General features: G+C 36.3%; 1 protein-coding gene across 1 annotated transcript; it reads left to right on the top strand.

Moving 5' to 3' along the window:
• The first annotated feature begins 13372 nt into the window (after positions 1–13372).
• LOC127719306 (uncharacterized) lies at positions 13373–25066 on the top strand. Its single transcript, XM_052225319.1, has 3 exons — positions 13373–13485; positions 23356–23539; positions 24866–25066. Exons 1-3 carry the CDS (start codon positions 13373–13375, stop codon positions 25064–25066), a joined length of 498 nt encoding a protein of 165 aa, XP_052081279.1.
• The last annotated feature ends 2338 nt before the right edge of the window (positions 25067–27404 follow it).

The raw sequence follows: 27404 nt of genomic DNA, 5'->3' as shown, positions 1-27404 counted from the left end.
GCGGAACACTTTCGATTTCCATTTCTGATTCGTCGTTAAGTGTTGAAAATCTGTTGTGTGAGGAGAGTCGTCGATCTCCAGGACCATGCGCAGCTGGTTTTACTCCGCCTCGACCCCTACCCCGCGACCTCGAATCAGAAGACTTCTGAGAGGATGTATTTGCTGGCTTCTTTGGGACATCCTTCTGTTCTGGAGAACGAAGAGGAGACGGGGCTTTAGAAGACTTTGTACTAGATGCAGAAGATAAACTAGTTTTATTAGATGCAGATGAAGGATGACTATTGGAGATGGAAGAATCATCTATGTCACTGGGAAGATCCCAGACAGATTCACCGCCCCAACTGTCTGATTTAACTGTATCTTTTTTATTTGATTTCTTTTTTTCATTATTTTTAGATGATGACATTGAGCTCTGTAAGGAAGATTGAGTTGACTGAGTACTGGTTTTAGAAGGTGTTGGTTTTCTTGGAACTAATATTTTATCGTTAGGTTCTGTTTCAACAGGCAGCATTGTAAATGTTTCAGCATCAATTGGCCAGGTCATGCGAGTTTGTGTATGCTCGTGACTGAATGAGCGGACAACTTTGCTGGCGTACGATGGTCTGTTCGAAACAAGGAGATCATTCGAAACAGAAGCTATCTGTTTAGCTTCTGGGTAACTGATGTTTCTTTCTGTTTTAATTTTGATAATATTTGTTTCTTTAAGGTAAACAGGACAGTCCCTAGATGATGAAAAATGGGATTCACCACAGTTTACGCATTTAGAAGATTCAGAGCTACAGGTTGTTCCCTCGTGTCCTTCGTCAGAACACTTGAAGCATCTCTGCGTACCACGACATTGTTTGCTTCCATGACCAAACTTTTGACAAGTGAAGCATCGAATTGGGTTAGGGATAAACCTGTCAACTCTGATTCCGAAGCAACCTAAAGTAATAGATGGAGGAGGAGTTGGAGTTCTAAATGTCAAAAGATATGTATTAAATTTGATTATATTTCCATTCTTTTTTATTTGAAATCTAACAACATCAGTTACACCTTGGCTTGAAAGTTCCTCACAGATTTCTTCCACGGTAAGGTCACCAAGGTATTGACTTCTGTCTCGAATGATCCCCTTACAGCTGTTCAAACTGTTGTGAGGAGAGGCAGAAACAGGAAAGTTTGTAATTGTTGTCAGTGTAAGCAAATTTGTTGACTGACTTTTGTTGGAACATTCAACCAACAAATTGCCTGATCTCATTTTTGAAACTTTTTTTACAGTACCAGCAACGCTTTGAATTTGTTTGTGAATCACAAAGGGAGATATTTTGGAAATTGGTTTTTCATCTGTTCCTTTTATTACAATAAATCTGGGCCAACTGTCATCTTCCTGACAGGGCACTGAATCATCACATTTTCTTTTTTTATGTATTAAAGCTGATTTAGAGGGTTGGTTTTGTTGTGCCATAGGAAATGAGAAAGATTCACCATTCTTGTCATCCACCCACCTCGGAGTGCCTACAAGGGCGATGCTGTGTTTCCGTGGCGAGCCGGGGTCAAGTGCTAATGCTGAAAACGAGCTCCAAGTATAACATGTATAACGTAGCTGGTCCCCAAAATTAGCACCCAAGATCCACTGCGGAAAGCACCAGATGTTCCAAGAATAGTATACTCAAGCAGAGCGTATCCATCAAGCGAAATAGAAAGCGTACCACTTGATTGACCCATGAGCCATCGCCTTCTTCAGTTATCCGAAATATAAATAGCTTAATTTAAAACACATGTGTATATAATGAAAATTGTTACAAGAAAGCTTATTGTTGAGGATTAACTGAAGGGCTCGACATGACCAGCCGATTGATCGAACCGGGTCCATCCGACCTCCCGTTTAGATGATATTGGAGCCAAAGCAGCTTATTGAACTATAGTCTCGTCCGTCCGGGTATTTTTCTGACCGTAAGAAGTCTGGCTACAGCCCTCATCCGCAAGGATCTCGTCAACCACCGACACGGGTAGCAACCCACGGCCAACGGGTTGGAGAGCCTATTTTATTTAAAACATCGGGCAACTCATACGATGTTCGGATCACTTTAGTCTGGTCTCTACCCTTCGACCTGTCCAGCATGGGTAACCCTACCAGGAGACGAAGCTCCAACTGGCATAGCTCTTGGGGTCACTGAGACACGCAAGCCCACCGACCACGGCAAGGATAGCGATCCACCGGGGGCTGACCGGCGGTAAAACCCTCGCTAAAGTCGGGCGTCCGTTTGGCTGTGCGGGATGTACAAATTTCCAGCCACGTCCGGTCAGAATGGGGACGTTAAATCCGATGCCTCGTGTAAAGAAAGTGCCACGCTTTTTGCACGTTAAGAACCCTTGCAACAACTCTATGAGGGGTCCGTAGGTGGCCTGTTGCAAGGCTAAATTTCTGTCCTTATCCAATATCTCATTTTCCCGTGGCAGTCCAAATTTCCCCGACCTTCTTCCAGGACGGCCTCTACTACAGGACCTACCTACTGTATTTTTTGTTAACTTGTTCTCGTCCTGAACATGCATGAAATATTTGCCACTGGACGTTAAGCAAACAACCAACAACAATCTTATGCTGTAAATTGGTTTAAAAAAGCAGTTTTGATATGACCTTATGATTGATTAACTGAAGTGTCTAACATGTGCCACCACTGATTTGCAATACCATCTAAGTAGAATGGTAAGCACAATATTGCTTCCCATTATTCTTATCTCTGAAGGGTTATAAAAGAAATAAATGTGGTCCACCACTGTGCAGCATCCATGTTTCCATTAAAATGAGTCATATTGACATGTACCTACCTTGGTTATTTGATTGGTGCTGAACTGAAGGTTGAGTTGGTGCAGCAGCCTGAATTTGTGGTGGTATGGTAACAGCTGGTTGTAGTGCCTGAATGTGCTGAACTGGAGTTTGTTGTTGCTCTGGTATCTGTTGAACTGGTTGGGGCTCAATTATTTGCTGATTAGGTTGTGCTGGAGCTTGGTTCTCATGGGTGGGTGTCAAATGGACCTGAACCATTTCCTCAGGTAAAATCTGTATCAGGGGTGCCTCTCCATTGTTGGCATTCATCGGTTGTGGCATGTTTGCAGATCTCAGCCAATAACTCATAAATAACCGGGATGTTCGGGTCGTCCACCAGTTGACACAACTAACTTTTCTATGTGTTTGTTGGGTGGGTAGAGCATGCAGGGTGATGAGTTATGTGGGGAGCTAACTTTCAGGTGCTGAGTGCTTCTTACAGAGAGCTGACACAATTGTCTTTGGCAGGCCTGAAAATAGTCAAAACCAAGGATTCAATAAAAAAGAGTCCTCATTGCTTGATAGCGTATGGCAGGGTCTATAATATATAATACATCAAAACATAATAATAGGCAGTAAACTAACAATATCATGAGTCACACAAAAGTTCATAAACTAAGCCTTATATGGCTTAGTAGAATAAAACCAAATAAAATATAAATTTTCTAGGTAATTCATTCTTACTGATGTTTATTACTGAAGATCGAACATGCTTTTTAATGCGCCTTAACCGAACAGACATAAATTTTCAATTGTCTTTTTTCTACAAATCTTTAACATTAAATTTTTGTCAGCTTTATAAAATATTAAAATCAAATATAAACAATCCTCATTGTTTAAGATGACTCTCCATAGCACATGCCACAATGAAATATGTAATTAATCTCAAACAAATTTATATACAAATAATTTAATTGAAACAAACACGTGTAAACAAATGTGCATATCAAGGAGGGATAACTACTTAAGTTATCTCTGGGGACCTAGCTCACATACTAAAATTAAAAATTTTTGGACTACTAAGCTTAATTTACTCTAAAGTAATATATTTAGATGCACTTAAACTACAGGCACCAGTCTAAACTATTGGGATACTTAATAAACAAATTCTCAAAATACAGAGATCACAAGGCTGGAATGGGAAATTCAGGAGAACTAGTGTTTCTTTGCTTACACAAGCTTTGTAACTTAGCGACGATTGCAAAATAACATTAATGAATGAATAATAAATGTATTACACTAACAATGACTTATTTTGTTTCTAAATTTGCTAAAGTGGGGCGTCCGTTTGGCTGTGCGGGATGCACAAATTTGCAGCCACGTCCGGTCAGAATGGGGACGTTAAATCCGATGCCTCGTGTAAAGAGAGTGCCACGCTCTTTGAACGCTAAGAACCCTTGCAACAACTCTATGAGGGGTCCGTAGGTGACCTGTTGTAAGGCTAAATTTCTGTCCCTATCCAATATACCCTCATTTCCCGTGGCAGTCTAAATTTCTCCGACCTTAATCCCGGACGCCCCTTTTACAGAACCTACCTATTGTATTCATTGTTACTTTGTTCTCGTCCTGAATATGCATGAAATATTTACAACTAGACGTTAAGCAACCAACAATCAATCAATCAATGTAAACTGGTGAAAATTGTTTCTAAACTGGTGAAAATACACAATATTATTGGTCCCACATTTTTGTCGAAGTAAACCCTGAGTTATCTCCCATATAAATAAATCTATGGCAGCCCGCAATACTTAAACTTAACTGTACATTCAAGATCTGTATACAGTAAGATAATAAAACAAAAAGTAGTAAACTAAAACTATTATAAACTAAACTGTAACTTCAAGACAAATTTATTTATTCAATTTATGTTTCCGTTTAACATGTTTAAGGACTTTTTGTCAAAAGTACTTTATTTGACTTTTAAAGTAGAATATCAAGAAATGCTGTGACTTTACATTTCTGACGGTTTCTAAAATAATTTAAATTACCAACCCAATATTAAATACAATCAATTAACCTTTCAAAATTAAATAAATCGTATCCTTAGTTTTTAATTCATTATAGAAAACAAACAACTACTGAACATCAGATTCCTGACTTAGGACAGGCGCAAACAAATGCAGCGGGTCTGTTTGTTTTGTTCACACATCGTTGTCAATATAATGGAATTTTATGCGAATGCCATACAAGTGAGAGGTTTAGCTAGCTACAAAACCAGGTTTAATACAACATTTTCTCATTTTCTACTTAAGAAAATGCCTGTATCTAGTCAGGAATATGACAGTTGTTGTCCATTCGTTAGATGTTTTTGAGCTTTTGATTTTGCCGTTTGATTTAGGACTTTCCGTTTTGAATTTTCCTCGGAGTATAGTATTTTTGTGATTTTACTGTTTGATGATTGATTGATTGATTGTTGTTTGCTTTACGCCGCATTAGCACAGAAAGGCTATATCGCGGCGAGAGCTAATTCGAATATTATAACAATTTAAGGTATATTTTTAAAATCAGACAAAAGGTCTTTCAATAAACTAAAATTCTAGACTAAAGCAAATTGATTATTTACAAATAAAAATCAACACTAAGATAACGTGATAAAAATTAAAATCGTTTTAAATATAACAACATTTTTATATTTTATAATATATTCCAATTTCTTTTAAGAATGAAACAATATTTGTAAATGGAATATTATTAAATAAATCATACATATTATTGACATTGAAATGCTTCTTCCGAATATCAGCAAAGTCAATACAATTGATTAAAACATGTTTAATAGTATACTTGCAGTTACAAGGTATACATTGTGGTTCTACTTCATTTTTAAATGATATTCGTGTGTTATTCTAGTATGACCAATACGACATCTAGAAATAACACACTGATCTTTTCTGCACATAAAATTATTGAAAGGTTTACATAAATTAGGTTTAATTTCATGTAATTTATTACCATCTTTTTTACTCCATTCATTTTTCAATATATTAAAAACATATTCTCTAATATTAGATTTAAAATCGGTATATGGTATATCACAGTTAGATAAAGGGTCACCCAGGGCATTCTTTGCCTGAAGGTCTACAGCTGTGTTTCCAAGGATTCCAACATGACTCGGCACCCCATAGAAATAATATTTCTTTAAGAAGAATTTTTAAATTCCTCATTACATATAAAATTTTGAGAATTGTTGGGTTTTTAATTTTAGTATTTTGTATAGCTTGTAAGCATGAAAGTGAATCAGAACATATAATAAATTTGGATTTATCTGAAGAAGCAATAAATTTCAAAGCCAAAATTATTGCTTCTGCTTCAGCAGTAAAGATCGATGCATCAGATGGCAAACGGAGAGTTGCAGCTCTGTCCCTGAAGACAGCAGCAGATGCAACTCTGTCACCATCTTTTGATCCATCAGTATAGACAGTTGAAAAATCTGAATAATTGGCTTTGATTTCAGCATAGTGTTGCTGAATTAAAAGAGGATTTGTTTTATTTTTATTGTGTTCACGGAGATCAAATATCATTTTTGGTTTGGGAAGTTCCCATGGAGGACATTTGCAAGTTTCAACTTGAGCAACAGATTTTAAATCAAAAGAAGCTAAATGTGATTTTAAACGTATACCTAACGGAGGAATTTTATTTTCATGTTTTGCAAAAATATCTTCATAAATTGGATTAAAAACACAGCTGTAGGCAGGATTATCTGAGTAGGCTTTTAGTTTGACAGGATATTGAAGTCCAAGCTTCAAACGTCTGTTAGAGAGTGAGTGCTCATCAGCCTCTACATACAGACTCTCAACTGGTGAGGTTTTAAATGCGCCAAGACAGAGACGCAAACCCTGATGATGCACAGCATCGAGAATCTGTATGTAGGACTTCCTTGCAGAGCCATACACTATAGAGCCATAATCTAGTTTAGATCTAACTAGAGATCTATATAAATTAAGTAAAATGTTGCGATCAGCACCCCAGTCGGTGCTGCCGACAACTTTTAAAATATCTAATGCTTTTAAACATTTCGATTTTAACATTTTGATATGGGGTAGAAAGGTTAACTTTTTATCGAAAATTAACCCAAGAAATTTGGTTTCATCAACCATTTTAATTGGGTTGCCGTACAAAGTGAGTTCTGGATCAAGATGCAATTGCCTTTTGTTACAAAAATGCATCCCGACCGTTTTTGAATGGGAAAATTTAAACCCATTTTCCGATGCCCATTTTTCAATTCTTCCAAGACATAACTGTAATTGTCTTTCTATGTTATTCATATTTTTGCCTCTATAACATATTAAAAAGTCATCAACATACAATGAACCTTCAATATTACTTTTTAAAACTTCAACAAGGCTGTTGATTTTAAGACTAAATAATGTAACAGATAAAATACTGCCCTGAGGGACACCCATCTCTTCATCATACAGATCAGACATGGTTGAATTTACTCTAACATTAAATTGTCTGTTAGATAGAAAATTCGAAATAAAATTTGGCATATTGCCTTTCAACCCCATATCAAAGAGATCTTTTAAAATACCATACTTCCATGCAGTATCATAGGCTTTTTCTAGATCGAAAAAGACCGACACTACATGTTCATTTTTCGCAAAACCATTACGGACAAATGATTCGAATCGAACAAGATGGTCAAGAGTACTGCGACCTTGGCGGAATCCACACTGGATATTGGCTAAAGGCCCATTGGATTCCAGGAACCAAACAAGGCGATCATTGACCATCCGTTCTAGTGTTTTACAGACACAACTGGTAAGAGCAATTGGCCGATAATTAATAGGATCCGTGTGATCTTTACTTGGTTTTGGAATAGGCACGACGGTTGCAATCTTCCAGATTGATGGTAAATCACCAGATTCCCAGATGTTATTCATAAGCTGCAAAAGAGCTTCCAGCGAGGAATCTGGCAAGTGTTTTAACAGTTGGTAGTGAATATTATCAGGCCCACAAGCTGTATCATGGGCTTTTGACGGATGTTTTAAGTTCTTCAAGAGAAAAGAGTTTATTATAATTTTCACCATTTTTTTATTTAAAGTTTAATTTAATTTTTTCTTCTTGTTTTTTAACTTTTTTAAAATCTTCCCTGTAGTTGTTAGAAGAAGAAGATTTCGCAAAAGTTTCACCAAGCTTGTTGGCAATATCCTTTTCAGATGTTAATAAATCATTGCCATTTTTTAAATGTTTAACTGTGGCTTTAGAATTTTTACCTTTTATCTTTTGTATCATGTTCCATACTTTTGTCATCGGAGTGCGAGATGTTATCTCCGAGACAAATTTCTTCCAAGACGTTCGTCGTGCTTGCCTGCAAGTCCGCCGTGCCTTAGCGCGAAAAACACGGAAATTACTCAAGTTTTCCGTCGTTGGTTGTTGATTGAACCGTCTTTCAGATTTTTTACGGTCACCTATTGCTTGATCACAAGCATCATCAAACCATGGTTTGCTGGGATGTTTCGGATTTGCCGAGGTCTTAGGAATAGTTCTGTCAGCAATTGACGTTAAAACTGTATTAAAAGTTAAAATTGGATCGTGTACAGTCTCAAACATCTTTGACTGAAGTTCCGCTTGACAGAGATTCTCAAACAAGGACCAGTCCGCCTTGTCAAGTTTCCAACGTGGTACTCTCTGTTGGGCAGAAGTAAAAAGATGTTCAAGTACTATTGGAAAGTGATCACTTCCACATAGATCATCATGAACACGCCATGAATAATCCAGAAGAAGAGAGGGATCGCAAATAGTGATATCAATAGCAGAATAAGACCCGTTTCCAGGATGAAGATAAGTATTAGATCCATTATTAAAAATGCATAATCCTTCTTGAGAGACAAAGTCCTCAATGATCTTACCTTTGATATTATGAGACTTGCTTTCCCACAAGGGGTTGTGTGCATTGAAGTCGCCCATAAGTATAAATGGTGAGGGTAATTGATCAGTGAGGTTTTTGAGTTTAGCTTAATCGATAATTGAATTGGGTGGAATATATATAGAACATAATGTAATTGTTTTATCTAATGATAAACGAATTGCAACTGCCTGCAGATCCGTGGTGAGTTGGACTGTGCTATGAATGACGTTGTCCTTCACAAAAATGGATGATCCGCCTGCAGCACGTTCATCTACCTTAGAAAATGTGCTATACATGTTGTATCCTTTTAAAGATACATTGTCACTTTCTTTTAAATGAGTTCTTGAAGACAAAATGCAGTAGGTAAAAAAGACTGAACTAGAAGCGTTAACTCGAGAAGATTTATTTTAAGACCTCGGCAATTCCATTGGATGATATTAGTCATGTTTTGTTAATAGACGGGCAAATGCTATCGAGTTTGCCAGCATTCTTATTTCGCTCACCCTGAGATTGTAATCTTTCGGGTGGCGGAACACTTTCGATTTCCATTTCTGATTCGTCGTTAAGTGTTGAAAATCTGTTGTGTGAGGAGAGTCGTCGATCTCCAGAACCATGCGCAGCTGGTTTTACTCCGCCTCGACCCCTACCCCGCATCCTCGAATCAGAAGACTTCTGAGAGGATGTATTTGCTGGCTTCTTAGGGACATCCTTCTGTTCTAGAGAACGAAGAGGAGACGGGACTTTAGAAGACTTTGTACTAGATGCAGAAGATAAACTAGTTTTATTAGATGCAGATGAAGGAGGACTATTGGAGATGGAAGAATCATCTATGTCACTGGGAAGATCCCAGACAGATTCACCGCCCAAACTGTCTGATTTAACTGTATCTTTTTTATTTGATTTCTTTTTTTCATTTTTTTTAGATGATGACATTGAGCTCTGTAAGGAAGATTGAGTTGACTGAGTACTGGTTTTAGAAGGTGTTGGTTTTCTTGGAATTAATATTTTATCGTTAGGTTCTGTTTCAACAGGCAGCATTGTAAATGTCTCAGCATCAATTGGCCAGGTCATGCGAGTTTGTGTATGCTCGTGACTGAATGAGCGGACAACTTTGCTGGCGTACGATGGTCTGTTCGAAACAAGATCATTCGAAACAGAAGCTATCTGTTTAGCTTCTGGGTAACTGATGTTTCTTTCTGTTTTAATTTTGATAATATTTTTTTCTTTAAGGTAAACAGGGCAGTCCCTAGATGATGAAAAATGGGATTCACCACAGTTTACGCATTTAGAAGATTCAGAGCTACAGGTTGTTCCCTCGTGTCCTTCGTCAGAACACTTGAAGCATCTCTGCGTACCACGACATTGTTTGCTTCCATGACCAAACTTTTGACAAGTGAAGCATCGAATTGGGTTAGGGATAAACCTGTCAACTCTGATTCCGAAGCAACCTAAAGTAATAGATGGAGGAGGAGTTGGAGTTCTAAATGTCAAAAGATATGTATTTAATTTGATTATATTTCCATTCTTTTTTATTTGAAATCTAACAACATCAGTTACACCTTGGCTTGAAAGTTCCTCACAGATTTCTTCCACGGTAAGGTCACCAAGGTATTGACTTCTGTCTCGAATGATCCCCTTACAGCTGTTCAAACTGTTGTGAGGAGAGGCAGAAACAGGAAAGTTTGTAATTGTTGTCAGTGTAAGCAAATTTGTTGATTGACTTTTGTTGGAACATTCAACCAACAAATTGCCTGATCTCATTTTTGAAACTTTTTTTACAGTACCAGCAACGCTTTGAATTTGTTTGTGAATCACAAAGGGAGATATTTTGGAAATTGGTTTTTCATCTGTTCCTTTTATTACAATAAATCTGGGCCAACTGTCATCTTCCTGACAGGGCACTGAATCATCACATTTTCTTTTTTTATGTATTAAAGCTGATTTAGAGGGTTGGTTTTGTTGTGCCATAGTAAATGAGAAAGATTCACCATTCTTGTCATCCACCCACCTCGGAGTGCCTACAAGGGCGATGCTGTGTTTCCGTGGCGAGCCGGGGTCAAGTGCTAATGCTGAAAACGAGCTCCAAGTATAACATGTATAACGTAGCTGGTCCCCAAAATTAGCACCCAAGATCCACTGCGGAAAGCACCAGATGTTCCAAGAATGGTATACTCAAGCAGAGCGTATCCATCAAGCGAAATAGAAAGCGTACCACTTGATTGACCCATGAGCCATCGCCTTCTTCAGTTATCCGAAATATATATAGCTTAATTTAAAACACATGTGTATATCATGAAAATTGTTACAAGAAAGCTTATTGTTGAGGATTAACTGAAGGGCTCGACATGACCAGCCGATTGATCGAACCGGGTCCATCCGACCTCCCGTTTAGATGATATTGGAGCCAAAGCAGCTTATTTAACTATAGTCTTGTCCGTCCGGGTATTTTCTGACCGTAAGGAGTCTGGCTACAGCCCTCATCCGCAAGGATCTCGTCAACCACCGACACGGGTAGCAACCCATGGCCAACGGGTTGGAGAGCCTATTTTATTCAAAACATCGGGCAACTCGTACGATGTTCGGATCACTTTAGTCTGGTCTCTACCCTTCGACCTGTCCAGCATGGGTAACCCTACCAGGAGACGAAGCTCCAACTGGCATAGCTCTTGGGGTCACTGAGACACGCAAGCCCCCCGACCACGGCAAGGATAGCGATCCACCGGGGGGCTGTTTGATGACGGGCGGTTTTTTTTTGGGAAAAATTCAAATATCCTTTTCCATCGTTCTAATCCTGTGATTATGCTAATCATTTAGACACTCCAACAGTTGATGTAACCACACTAGCTTATCCAAATTGGCCCACAATAGGAGGAACATTCCTTGACTAGTACTTGAGTGCACTAGCAAGTGAAACATAGTGCCAAGTCCTGGACAACAACATAATACCAAGTCCTGGTCTAGCTTGTTCGTCATGTCTAATGATGACAACATTTTCCCAATGATTTTTTTTGGTACTACTGTCCCTGTTACACCATTCACAAGGACTGTGCATAACACACAAATCATCCTCCAACTCTATCTGGTATTTAAGTTTGAAGTCCAATTTAAAAATGTAAGTAAAGTAACTATTATCATTAAGCGTGAAAACCTCTGAAGAGAAGGTTTGATATTGTTAATAAAGGCAACAGTAGTATACCGGTGTTCAAAAGTCATAACCCCCAAAGGTGACTGGGGAATAGAAATATGGTCACCATTGGTCTTCCTCCGACCGGCGGTTAAACCCTTGCTAAAGTGGGGCGTCCGTTTGGCTGTGCGGGATGTACAAATTCGCAATCACGTCCGGTCAGAATGGGGACGTTAAATCCGATGCCTCGTGAAAAGAGAGTGCTACGTTCTTTGCACGTTAAGAACCCTTGCAACAACTCTTTGAGGGGTCCGTAGGTGGCCTGTTGCAAGGCTAAATTTCTGTCCTATCCAATATACCCTCATTTTTCCGTGGCAGTCCAATTTTCCCAGACCTTCATCCCGGACGGCCTCTATTACAGGACCTACCTATTGTATTTATTGTTAACTTGTTCTCGTCCGGAACATGCATGAAATATTTGCCACTGGACGTTAAGCAACCAACAATCAATCAATCAAAAGTCGTAAATCAATTTAGAGAAAACAAATCCGGGTTACAAACCAAAACCGAGGGTAACACATCAACTGTAAGAGGAAAACAAAGGAACAACAGGAACACCGAAGTGCAACAAAAACAAACGCCAACACACATAGAAACGAACTATTTGATAGCAACTACCATATTCCTGACTTAGTACATGACATTTTAAGAAAAAATGGTGGGTTGAACCTGGTTTCATGGCATGCCAAACCTCCCGCTTTATGACAATGTTAAAAAATATCGCTCAAACACTACACGATAAATTTGTTTCAACAGATTTTTGCTATAAAAAAACATGTTCCACAATTATAACATTATCATTCACATTTTCTATTTTTTTTCTATTTTTTATAAATGTTACATATATATTTATATGTAAAGATTGCAAGCATATTTTTTATTAATGCTATCTCATGATGACATGTATTTATAAAAGCAATCTGATTTTAAACTAATAAATATCTTATCTTCTTGATGAATCCATTTTTTTTTCAGTATAACCTCACCCACAACTGTTTCCACTTGTTCATAAATTTTCACCAAAATTTATGTTACCCCTTTTTTCCAGAAAATTAAATATTTCTAGTTCATTGATTGTTTATCTGTCTGGTTTTATGACGCTCAATGATTGTGTTTTTTTACCTGAAACATGGCATTTAAATCGAGTCTTTGTCTCCGTTTGATCTTTAGCGTCTTTGACAGAACTGTAATAATTTTGACAGAACTGTCGGCTGCATTATGACGTCACGTATCAACAGGGTTGCGTATACAATTCAAAGAGCAGCGATTTCGTTGATTACCAAAAAGTGTTTCTTCGATATTGATAGTTGTCAATGAAGCTGCTGACATGTCTCGCAATCGGATGTCAAAATTTAAGGCACCGGATAGCTTTAAATGTGACTGTTGTGGTAACGAGACAAAGAAATGTGCAAATTATCACCGGCATTTGGAATCTGATCGGCACCAGCGTGTTCTGAATTTTTCAAACCAAGTCAACTTTGAAGTTGGAAAAGATAACGAGAATGATTTTTTCACGGATAGCGCTACTGACATGATCGCAGATGGTGCGACCTCGGACTACCAATCCAGTTGCGGTCAAGATCAGTACGATGAAGATTTTGAAGAAGAAGAAGGTGTAGATGTAGATGACGAGGATGAACAAGAGTACGACGAGGAACGAAGCTCCGACACCAAGACAGAGACAGAGTGGTTCCCATTCGATTCATTGGTTGATTGATTGTTGGTTGCTTAACGTCCAGTGGCAAATCCCATTCGATTCAAAAACCCACTTTCTCCTCACTTCATTATACAGTTCTAAAACCCACCGAATTGTAAGTTTACATTCTGATTGCATATGTTATTCTAGTCAAAATCATTATGACGTCTAGAAAGGCTATTTTTGATTTTTGCTGTTACCCCTTCCAGTTGAAGAAAGGCATTCAAAAATAAATACGAAAAAGCCGTACAACACGTAATAATTATTTACAGTGTTCTCCCCAGGGTCTTTAAGCGTTATGATAATCATTTGTATAAAATGTGATGCTATTTAAATCCCTGATTTAAACATCTCCCTCAAAGATGGAGTACACTGTTTTATTGTCAATTAAAGCAGCCCATATAAAAAGCATATTAATCTGAAGCAAGACCAGTTTCTACCAACTGGCCCCGCTATTAAGCGGGGGGACTGGGTTTTAAACATGTATCAAGTCAGATTTGTTTTTACCACGCAAACAAAGCAAAAATGTTTTCTTCAGCAAACCCCAAGCGTGATTTTTTTTATTAAAATTTATAAAGATAAAGGAATACATCTTTTAACTTTTATTTTTACATAGATATAAGAAGATGTGGTATGAGTGCCAATGAGACAACTCTCCATCCAAGTCAAAATTTATAAATGTAAACCATCAAAGGTCACAGTACGGTCTTCAACACGGAGCCTTGGCTCACACCGAACAGTAAGCTATAAAGGGCCCCAAAAAATTACTAGTGTAAAACCATTCAAACGGGAAAACCAACGGTCTAATCTATATAAAAAACGAGAAACGAGAAACACTTATGAACCACATCAACAAACGACAACTACTGAACATCAGATTCCTGACTTCGGACAAGTGCAAACAAATGCAGCGGGTTTAAACGTTTTAATGGTACCAAACCTTCACCCTTTTTCTGAAACAATAGTGTAACATCAAAACATAAAAAGACACACTATAAAATATCAACTGAAATAGCTTAACTCAATCAAAGGACATATTAACACCATTGAACATACACTGAACAAATAAATTTGACCTATGACACAATGTAAATACAAAATAAATTAACTAAGGGAAGAATAATAAAAGTAACATATTATATCGGTAAGAAATGTTAAACAATTAAAGAAAAACAATATGCTCGAACAAAAATACCATCCATTTGCAATAACTTTAAACACAGGTAAATGAAAATAATTTTGTTGTTAGGTATACGTGTACAGTACCAATAGAGAAAGGAAATATTTTTACAAAATAAATAATTTAGAATACAAAATAAATAAACTAAGGGAAGAATAATAAAAGTAACATGTTATATAGGTAAGAAATGTTAAACAATAAAAGAAAAACAATATGCTCGAACAAATATACCATCCATTAGCAATAACTTTAAACACAGGTAAATGAAAATAATTTTGTTGTTAGGTATACGTGTACAGTACCAATAGAGAAAGGATTGATTGATTGATTGTTGGTTGCTTAACGTCCAGTGGCAAGTATTTCATGCATATTCAGGACGAATAGAGAAAGGAAATACTTTTACAAAATAAATAATTTTAACGTTCATAGTACGAAGTGAAAATTTATAGTTATACCAAACACTTATCAAAGCTGGTATATAGACCAGATATAACCCTGAATAACATTAAATAACAAAAAAGCAATACAATTAGTATCAACAGGTCAAATAAACAAGAAAGTACGATTTGAGAGTACTCGCAGTTACTGACAGCTAGTTAAAAGCCAAAACAATTAATAATAAAAAATCATGCATCAGAGACTAAAATCAACTAAAACACATCCCAGGGATTTAGTATTTTAACGTCATGGACAGTCAAAGAAGACATGACTAGTGCAATGCCAAACATAAATGTATCGACAGACAGTAGGATAGTTAGGAGTTTAACCTCTTTATAGATCTAAACGAACGTGGGTGTGTCTTTATACATCCCACTTGAAAAAAAAACAAATTTAGTTATGTTTTAATTTGATGATGACAAAATCGATATTAGTGCCAATGTAAACTATATTCAAAGATCTAATTACAACATTTGTAAGATCACCTTTACTAATGAGCCTGTTTAAAGGTTCGATGAGTATACACGGATCACATAGTGATTTCCGCGCTTTAAGTACAATATTACCGTAAAATTTAGGATGTGAAATACCGTTTTTAATCAGTTTTCTACAAGTACAGCCAAATTTACTAATCAAATCTTTGTATCTATGAAAGAACTTAGCAAAAGTTTTACGTAATTTATGGTAACGAAATCCTTGATTTAATAATTTACCAGTGATGCATTGATTACGTTCGTTAAAATCTATGACATCACTACACACACGGGTATAACGAACGAGTTGGGATATATATACACCGTATGATGGAGCCAAAGGAACATCGCCGTCTAAAAAAGGAAAATTAACAAAAGGGAATGAAAAATCGTCTCTTTTGTCGTAAATTTTCGTATGGAGTTTTCCTTTAGAGATTGAAATGTCCAAATCCAGAAAAGGGCAACTACTGCTGTTTATGTTAGATTTAGTTAAAGTAAGTTCTATTGGGTAAATTTCGGTAGTATATTTAGAGAACTCTGGATTATTTGACGAAAAAATATCATCTAGATAACGGAAGGTATTGTTGAATGTATCAACCAAATGTAACAATGACGTGTCTTTACTGAGTTTGGTCATAAACTGAGATTCATAGCAATACAGGAATAAATCTGCTATTAAAGGGGCGCAGTTAGTGCCCATAGGAATACCTACAACCTGTCGATACATTCTATCGCCGAAACGTACATATATGTTGTCCAGGAGATTGATTGATTGTTGGTTGCTTTACGCCGCATTAGCACAACAAGGCTATATCGCGGCGAGAGCTAATTCGAATATTTTTTACAATTTAAAGCATATTCTTAAAATCAGACAAAAGGCCCTTCAATAAACTAAAATTCTAGATTAAAGCAAATTGATTATTTACAAATAAAAATGAACATTAAGATAACGTGATAAAATTTAAAATCGTTTTAAATATAATAACATTTTTATATTTTAGAATATATTCCAACTTCTTTTAAGAATGAAACAATATTTGTAAATGGAACATTATTTAATAAATCATACATATTATTAACATTGAAATGCTTCTTACGAATATCAGCAAAGTCAATACAATTGATTAAAACATGTTTTATAGTATACTTGCAGTTACAAGGTATACATTGTGGTTCTACTTCATTTTTTAAAAGATATTCGTGTGTTATTCTAGTATGACCAATACGACATCTAGAAATAACACACTGATCTTTTCTGCACATAACATTATTGAAAGGTTTACCTAAATTAGGTTTAATTTCATGTAATTTATTATCATCTTTTTTACTCCATTCATTTTTCAATATATTAAAAACATATTCTCTAATATTAGATTTAAAATCGGTATATGGTATATCACAGTTAGATAAAGGGTCACCCAGGGCATTCTTTGCCTCAAGGTCTACAGCTTTGTTTCCAAGGATTCCAACATGACTCGGCACCCATAGAAATAATATTTCTTTACGAAGAATTTTTAAATTCCTCATTACATATAAAATTTTGAGAATTACTGGGTTTTTAATTTTAGTATTTTGTATAGCTTGTAAGCATGAAAGTGAATCAGAACATATAATAAATTTGGATTTATCTGAAGAAGCAATAAATTTCAAAGCCAAAATTATTGCTTCTGCTTCAGCAGTAAAGATCGATGCATCAGACGGCAAACGGAGAGTTGCAGCTCTGTCCCTGAAGACAGCAGCAGATGCAACTCTGTCACCATCTTTTGATCCATCAGTATAGACAGTTGAAAAATCTGAATAATTGGCTTTGATTTCAGCATAGTGTTGCTGAATTAAAAGAGGATTTGTTTTATTTTTATTGTGTTCACGGAGATCAAATATCATTTTTGGTTTGGGAAGTTCCCATGGAGGACATTTGCAAGTTTCAACTTGAGCAACAGATTTTAAATCAAAAGAAGCTAAATGTGGTTTTAAACGTATACCTAACGGAGGAATTTTATTTTCATGTTTTGCAAAAATATCTTCATAAATTGGATTAAAATGAGGGTAATTGATCAGTGAGGTTTTTGAGTTTAGCTTTATCTATAATTGAATTGGGTTGAATATATATAGAACATAATGTAATTGTTTTATCTAATGATAAACGAATTGCAACTGCCTGCAGATCCGTGGTGAGTTGGACTGTGCTATGAATGACGTTGTCCTTCACAAAAATGGATGATCCGCCTGCAGCACGTTCATCTACCTTAGAAAATGTGCTATACATGTTGTATCCTTTTAAAGATACATTGTCACTTTCTTTTAAATGAGTTTCTTGAAGACAAAATGCAGAAGGTAAAAATGACTGAACTAGAAGCGTTAACTCGAGAAGATTTATTTTAAGACCTCGGCAATTCCATTGGATGATATTAATCATGATTTGAAAATAGAAACGCGAATGCTGTCGAGTTTGCCAGCATTCTTATTTCGCTCACCCTGAGATTGTGATCTTTCGGGTGGCGGAACACTTTCGATTTCCATTTCAGTTTCGTCGATAAGTGTTGAAAATCTGTTGTGTGAGGAGAGTCGTCGATCTCCAGGACCACACGCGGCTGCTTTTACTCCGCCTCGACCCCTACCCCGCGACCTCGAATCAGAAGACTTCTGAGAGGATGTATTTACTGGCTTCTTTTGGACATCCTTCTTTTCTGGAGAACGAAGAGGAGACGGGGCTCTAGTAGACTTTGCACTGGGTGTAGAAGATAACTTTTTAGATGCAGATGAAGGAAGACTATTTGAGATGGAAGAATCATCTATGTCACTGGGAAGATCCCAGACAGATTCACCGCCCCAACTGTCTGATTTAACTGCATCTTTTTTATCTGATTTCTTTTTTTCATTTTTTTTAGATGATGACATTGAGATCTGTAAGGAAGATTGAGTTGACTGAGTACTGGTTTTAGAAGGCTTTGATTTTCTTGGAATAATTAATTTATCGGAAGTTTCTAATTGAACAGGCAACATTGTAAAAGTTTCAGCATCAATTGGCCACGTCATGCGAGTTTGTGTATTCTCATGACTGAAAGAGCGGCCAACTTTGCTGGCGTACGATGGTTTGTTCGAAACTAGAGGATCACTCGAAACAGAAGCTATCTGTTTAGCTTCTGGGTAACTGATGTTTCTTTCTGTTTTTATTTTAATAATATTTTTTTCTTTCAGGTAAACAGGGCAGTCCCTAGATGATGAAAAATGGGATTCACCACAGTTTACGCATTTTGAAGATTCATTGCTACAGGTTGTTCCCTCGTGTCCTTCGCCAGAACACTTGAAACATCTCTGCGTACCACGACATTGTTTGGTTCCATGACCAAACTTTTGACAGGTGAAGCATCGAATTGGGTTAGGGATGAATCTGTCAACTCTGATTCCGAAGCAACCTAAAGTAATAGATGAGGGAGGAGTTGGAGTATTAAAGGTCAAAAGATATGTATTTAATTTGGTTATATTTCCATTCTTTTTTATTTGAAATCTAACAACATCAGATACACCTTGGTTTGTTAATTCATCACTAATTTCTTCCACGGTAAGATCACCCAGATATTGACTTCTGTCTCGAATGATTCCTTTGCAACTGTTCAAACTATTGTGAGGAGAGACAGAAACAGAAAAGTCTGTAATTTTTGTCATGGTCAGCAAATTTGTTGATTGACTTTTGTTGGAACATTCAACCAACAAATTCCCTGATCTCATTTTTGAAACTTTTTTAACTGTACCAGCAATGCTTTGAATTTGTTTATGAATTACAAAAGGAGATATTTTTGAAACTGGTTTTTCATCTGTTCCTTTAATCACAATAAATCGGGGCCAACTATCATCTTCCTGACAGGGCGCAGAGTCATCACATTTTCTTTTTTTTGTTGAAGCTAATTGAGAAGTTTGGTTTTTGTTTGCCATACGAAAGGAGAAAGATTCACTATCCTTGCCATCCACCCACCTCGGAGTGCCTACAAGGGCGATGCTGTGTTTCCGTGGCGAGCCGGGGTCAAGCGCTAATGCTGAAAGCAAGCTGCAAGTATAATGCAGCCTGTCCCCAAAATTAGCACCCAAGATCCACTGCGGAAAGCACCAGATGTTCCAAGAATAGTATACTCAAGCAGAGCGTATCCATCAAGCGAAATAGAAAGCGTACCACTTGATTGGCCCATGAGCCATCGCCTTCTTCAGTTATCCGAAATATAAATAGCTTAATTTAAATACATGTGTAAATAATGAAAATTGTTACAAGAAAGCTTATTGTTGAGGATTAACTGAAGGGCTCGACATGACCAGCCGATTGATCGAACCGGGTCCATCCGACCTCCCGTTTAGATGATATCAGAACCAAAGCAGCTTATTGAACTATAGTCTCGTCCGTCCGGGTATTTTCTGACCGTAAGGAGTCTGACTACAGCCCTCATCCGCAAGGATCTCGTCAACCACCGACACGGGTAGCAACCCACGGCCAACGGGTTGGAGAGCCTATTTTATTCAAAACATCGGGCAACTCGTACGATGTTCGGATCACTTTAGTCTGGTCTCTACCCTTCGACCTGTCCAGCATGGGTAACCCTTCCAGGAGACGAAGCTCCAGCTGGCATAGCTTTTGGGGTCACTGAGACACGCAAGCCCCCCGACCACGGCAAGGATAGCGATCCACCGGGGGGTTGTCCAGGAGAAAATTTAAAGCTTCAATCATATCTTCACATTTCCAGTAAGTGTATCTTGCATACTTTCCTTTTTCGTTACAGAAAAAGGCTTTAAACGAGTTACAGCAAATAAATTTGTAATGCGATTTTTCAAAAGACCATTTAATTAAATATGAAAACTTTTTCTTGATAAGATTGTGTGGAAGTGTAGTATAGAGAGTAGAAAAATCATAACTGTCAACAGAATTAAAAGGACCATCAAAAGCATGAATTTTATCTAAAACCTCTAAAGAATTTTTAACACTCCAAAAATAATTAATACCATTATTTTCATAAGCTTTATTACAAAAGTTAATAACAAGTTCTTTGATATTAGTAAGGGAGGTAGTTAGAAGCACTGATAGATTAGTAGTAGAACACTTACTAGATGCGGAGATGAAACGGAATTTAAATGGTTTTTTGTGCAATTTAGGTAACCAGTACATAGTAGAGACTTTCAAATGTTCGGAAGAGGCCTTAAGCTGGGTAGTGGCAGTGATATGCTTGTTTACAATTTGACTCTCTGTGAAGCGTACGGACCTGAATGTAGATGAATTTGTAATTTCGTTTTGGAGAACTTCCGTGTAGTATATGCGTCACACCACCACTACATTATTTGCTGCTTTGTCTGCCGGTACGAACACAAACCGCTTTGCGAGTACTTGGGAGTTTATTACACAGTATATTTAAAATAAAAAACATGAAGGTTTTTCTGTCCCCCACCAAGTTTGGGTTTTATATATGAACCACCCTGTATGTCTGTCCATAGATCTTGTAAATTCCTCTTAATGGATTGAATTCAGTAACATTGAAAAGAAAAACATATAGGGAAGATGTTGATAAGACAAAATAGACTATTTTTTTTTTTTTTTTGGTTAATAAAATAATGGCCAGATTGTTTTGTTTTTTGTCGAGCCTGCGACGCTCGACATAGGGATAGTGATCCGGCGGCGGCGGCGAGGCGGCGTTAGCTAACTTCTTAAAAGATTTGAATTTTAGAAGGTGGAATACCTGGATGCTTCATACTTTGTATATAGATGCCTTATATTACGAAGTGTCCGTCTGTCACATGTCCATTGTCCTTGACCTCATTTTCATGGTTCAGTGACTACTTGAAAAAAAGTTAGGATTTTTTGTAATGTTAATTTCTCTCTTATTATGAGTACTAGTAATAGGATAACTTTATTTGGTACGTGCGTACCTTGCAAGGTCATCATGCTCGTCAGACAGTTTTCACTTGACCTCGACCTCATTTGATGGATCAGTGAACAAGGTTATGATTTCGTGGTCAAGTCCATATCTCAGATACTACAAGCAATAGGTCTAGTATATTTGGTGTATGGAAGGATTGTAAGGTGTACATGTCCAACTGGCAGGTGTCATCTGACCTTGACCTCATTTTCATGGTTCAGTGGTTATAGTTAAGTTTTTGTGTTTTAGTCTGTTTTTCTTATACTGTATGCAATAGGTCTACTATACTTGGTGTATGGAATGATTATAAGGTGTACATGTCCAACTGGCAGGTGTCATCTGACCGTGACCTCATTTTCATGGGTCAAAGTTAAGTTTTTGAGTTTTGGGCTTTTTTTCTAATACTATATGCAATAGGTGAACTATATTTGGTGTATGGAAATATTTTATGATGTACATGTCAGTCTAGCAGGTTTTATTTGAGCTTAACCTCATTTTCAAGGTTCATTGCGCAGTGTTAAGTTTATGTGTTTTGGTCTGTTTTTCTTAAACTGCGATAGGTCAACTATATTTGTTGTATGGAAGGATTGTAAGCTGTACATGTATTTCTCATTTGGTTTATATGACCTTGACATCATTTTCTTGGATCATGTTAAGTTTATGTAATAGTTGTAGTAGAGCTTTCTAATTAGGACTATCAACATAATATTAATGGTTAGTACATAAGGCGAGACATTTCAGCGTGTGCACTCTTGTTTTTCTAAAAAAAAAAAATGCCCCCTACGTCCCCACCTCTATCAAATGGTACAAGCCTTAGATTGTTTTGCTAATCATCAGTTGATTTTTGTGGAGGGAATGACACACTATTCTGTTTGGATGTGAGTAAAAAAAAATGGATCAAATTGGTTCTATATAGGACAACAGTTATTTTATATATTTATTTCAATAAGAGCATAGTTTATTGAAGATAAATTTGCTTCAACAGATTTTTGCTATAAAAAACAGGTTTCACAATTATAACATTATCATTCACATTTTATTTTATTTTCTATTTTTTATAAATGTTACATGTATATTTATATGTAAAGATTGCAAACATAGTGTTTATTAGTGTTATCTCATGATGACATGTATTTATAAAATCAATCTGATTTTAAACTAATAAATATCTTATCTTCTTGATGAATCCATTTTTTTTTCAGTATAACCTCACCCACAACTGTTTCCACTTGTTTATAAATTTTCACCAAAATTTATGTTATTCCTTTTTTCCAGAAAATTAAAAATCGTAATAGAAGTAGAATTTGCAGTAATATTTCTAGTTCATTGATTTTTTATCTGTCTGGTTTTATGATGCTCAATGATTGTGTTTTTTTTTACCTGAAACATGGCATTTAAATCGAGTCTTTGTCTTCGTTTGATCTTTAGCGTCTTTGACAGAACTGTAATAATTTTGACATTACTGTCGTCTGCATTATGACGTCACGTATAAACAGGGTTGCGTATACGTTTCAAAGAGCAGCGATTTCGTTGATTACCAAAAAGCGTTTCTTCGATATTGATAGTTGTCAATGAAGCTGCTGACATGTCTCGCAATCGAATGTCAAAATTTAAATCACGGGAAAGCTTTAAATGTGACTGTTGTGGTAACGAGACAAAGAAATGTGCAAATTATCACCGGCATTTGGAATCTGATCGGCACCAGCGTGTTCTGAATTTTTCAAACCAAGTCAACTTTGAAGTTGGGAGAAGATAACGAGAATGATTTTTTCACGGATAGCGCTACTGACATGATCGTAGATGGTGCGACCTCAGACTACCAAATGAATCCAGTAACGGTCAAGATCAGTACGATGAAGATTTTAAAGAAGAAGGTGTAGATGTTGATGACGAGGATGAACAAGAGTACGACGAGGAACGAAGCTCCGACACCAAGACAGAGACAGAGTGGTTCCCATTCGATTCAAAAACCCACTTTCTCCTCACTTCATTATACAGTTCTAAAACCCACCGAGTTGTAAGTTTACATTCTGATTGCATATGTTATTCTGTTCAAAATCATTATGACGTCTAGAAAGGCTATTTGTGATTTTTGCTGTTACCCCTTCCAGTTGAAGAAAGGCATTCAAAAATAAATACGAAAAAGCCGTACAACACGTAATAATTATTTACAGTGTTCTCCCCAGGGTCTTTAAGCGTCACGATATTCATTTGTATTAAATGTGATGCTATTAAAATCCCTGATTTGAACATCTCCCTCAAAGATGGAGTACACTGTTTTATTGTCAATTAAAGCAGCCCATATAAAAAGCATATTAATCACAATAAACATGATAAATTTAAATATTTACAAACGATTGGACTGAAAGCAGGACCAGTTTCTACCAACTGGCCCCGCTATTAAAAAGTTGTAAATTCCAGCTGAATTCAGGCCTGCCAACTCACCCCACCAACGAAAATAAATCACAAACCCTATAAGGCTATAAATAATTTAGTCCTGCCAACTTGCCTCACTAATGAAAAGAAGTTAAATCCACACAATAATTAATGCTAAAATAATAATAAACAAAAAACATTTGTAATACATATGTTTTATTACTATCTGAGACTATTATACTACAGAAATTTTGTGTAAAGTTTGTGAGTAAGCGACCGAGTTTACACATCAATAACCTCCAGAAAAAAGGTCTTTCTTCCTTATGATTCTTAGCAGAACAATTGCATTTTTCAATTAACATTTTTTATTCATTGGCTTCTATTTACCATCAACCACCAACCATCAATTGCACTATAAGCATGACTACATTTTTGTCTTGTTGAACTGATAATATTTAGGAATGGAGGAGTTATCTGTGACATCACTAATTCAAGGTCAAAATATCTTATACATTGCAGAAAACCATCTGCTTTGTAAGATTCTGTATATATATCCCCTAGAATGTCAGTTTATTTTTCTACAGGTCACCATATACTCAGAGTGAGGAAGACATCATAGATAAATAAAGGATTAAAAAAGGCAACAGTAGTATACCGCTATTCGAAATTCATAAATCAATTGAGAAAAAACAAATCCGGGTTACAAACTAAAACTGAGGGAAACACATCAAATATAAGAGAACAACGACACAACAGAAACTCAACACTAGAATGCAACACACACAGAAACGAACTATAATATAACAATGGCCATTTTCCTGACTTGGTACAGGACATTTTAAGAAAAAATGGTGGGTCTCATTTACAACTTCATAAATAATTCCCAGTTTATATAGTTTGAATGGTGTGTATTATAAGTGTGTATTAATTAGACTAACATTTTCAAATTTTTTACTCTCTTTCAAAGGCTGATGACATGGAAAGACATGGCCACTTACTGCATTATACAGAGGACAGTTTTGAAAAAAACCATAAGACAATAAAAAGCAGTATCTCGCACCAAAATGGCCATGCCAGGTCAAGGGATACAGCCAGTCAGTTTGCCAACAATGAGTTGATGTCACATGTCATTGTTGGAGGATTTTTGCAAAATTCTAAGAAATGGTAATAGGGTAATAGATTAAATAATACATGTCAGGTCATTAAAGATTGCATATTTTGGCGTTAATATTGATTCACTTATAGGGTCTTTGCATCGGCACTAAACACATTTATTTAAAAACCAGTTGTTGGCATGACACGGGTTATGTTCTTCTCATATATGTTATGATGGTATGATACTAAACCCCTAACGGGAAGGATTGTGCCTGATATTCATATGATGAAGACATAATCTTTCAATCAGTTTAATTGAAGTCTGGAGCTGGCATGTCAGTTAACTGCTAGTAGTCTGTTGTTATTTATGTATTATTGTCATTTTGTTTATTTTCTTTGGTTACATCTTCTGACATCAGACTCGGACTTCTCTTGAACTGAATTTTAATGTGCGTATTGTTATGCGTTTACTTTTCTACATTGGCTAGAGGTATAGGGGGAGGGTTGAGATCTCATAAACATGTTTAACCCCGCCGCATTTTTGCGCCTGTCCCAAGTCAGGAGCCTCTAGCCTTTGTTAGTCTTGTATTATTTTTAATTTTAGTTTCTTGTGTACAATTTGGAGTTTAGTATGGCGTTCATTATCACTGAACTAGTATATATATTTGTTTAGGGGCCAGCTGAAGGACGCCTCCGGGTGCGGGAATTTCTCGCTGCATTGAAGACCTGTTGGTGGCCTTCTGCTGTTGTCTGTTCTGTGGTCGGGTTGTTGTCTCTTTGACACATTCCCCATTTCCATTCTCAATTTTCATTTTACCTAAAAAGCCAAGACAAAAAATACAAGTTATTTTTTTAGTACTTTTTCCTTAGCATAAGAATTATAAATAACACTTCTTGGTAAATTTACTAAACATTTTTGTTGTTTTATTAACTCGTGATATGTAGGATGAAATTGTATTTTAAGATCTGTCCTTGAAATCCTTGGATGGTTTACAAATCCAAGACAATGTCGGCAGATATTGTCATTGATAACTTTAATAGGTCGATACCTCTGCTGGTGGACTATCAGTCCCCGAGGGTGTCATCAGCTCAGTAGTCAGTACTTCGGTACTGACATGATTTTTAACAAACTTTTCTAAAATTGCCCGTTTATAAATTTTGAAATTATAAAGAAACTAAGGTTTCAACTCCCTCAGGCAAAATTGACCTTAGATGGATTTGGCTATTTGTTTTAGGTATTTTTGTCATATAGCTCTTCAACTGTTTCGGTACTTATACATCCTTCGGATTTCAAATGTTTGGCTTTGAGCGTTCCTGATGAAGGTAAATCCAGAAAAGCGCTTCGGACGCATGAAATTATTAAACGTGTTGTTTTCAATTTTGTACATCACTGGGTCGATACCTCTGCTGGTGGACTATCAGTCCCCGAGGGTATCATCAGCTCAGTAGTCAGTACTTCGGTACTGACATGATTTATAACAAAACTTTTCTAAAATTGCCCGTTTATAAATTTTGAAATTATAAAGAAACTAAGGTTTTAACTCCCTCAGGCAAAGTTGACCTTAGATGGATTTGGCTATTTGTTTTAGGTATTTTTGTCATGAAGCTCTTCAACTGTTTCGGTACTTATACATCCCTCGGATTTCAAATTCTGATGAAGGTAAATCCAGAAAAGCGCTTCGGACGCATGCAATTATTAAACGTGTTGTTTTCAATTTTTTAATAACAATCCTCTGATGAGCCCCACAAAGTCACTGTAAGGCAAACTGTTAGTCATGGTTTAGAAAATTTCAAAAAGCTTCACCGAATACCTTTCTGTTAACTCTTTTAACAATCTGATTACTCAGGTAAAAAAAAAAGGTTATTGCACAAAATCATTGTTACAGTTCTAAAATTTGCCATAAAGAGCCTCTGGTTTCGGCAGTTTAGGACCTTGAAAGTTAAAAAGTTGCAAATGACATTACTATTTGTTTTAATACAAAATGGTCCTAAATGTCTTGGAATCCGCAATATCAATGTAAAATAATCTGTTGACACAGAAAAAGGAAAAGTAACTTTATAAGGAACATAATTTTAATAAGCACATTAAAATCTTGGAACAATTATAGGTCTATGTATAAACTATTATCCAGAAATCATACGCATTGTAATTTTTTTTTTTTGAAGGAGTTGTGCTTCTGATTTGGTGATAAGCTATGGGAAGGACAGCAAATTTATTTAATTCAAATAACCTATAAAATATCATGCTCATTGTTTATATATATATATATATATATATATATATATATAAGTCTAGAGATTTGCACAACGATACTACTATAAGATGGTATTATACGAAGACCAAAACTTACCTGTATTATTGAGCTATTTTTATACATATTATCAGTATTGTTAAAATAATTGACACCGAA

This window comes from Mytilus californianus, unplaced genomic scaffold (genome assembly GCF_021869535.1).
Source record: "Mytilus californianus isolate M0D057914Y unplaced genomic scaffold, xbMytCali1.0.p SCAF_11, whole genome shotgun sequence".
Taxonomy (NCBI): Eukaryota; Metazoa; Mollusca; class Bivalvia; order Mytilida; family Mytilidae; genus Mytilus; species Mytilus californianus.
Note: the sequence above shows the minus strand (reverse complement) of the source record. Positions and strands in the feature narration are given on the sequence as shown.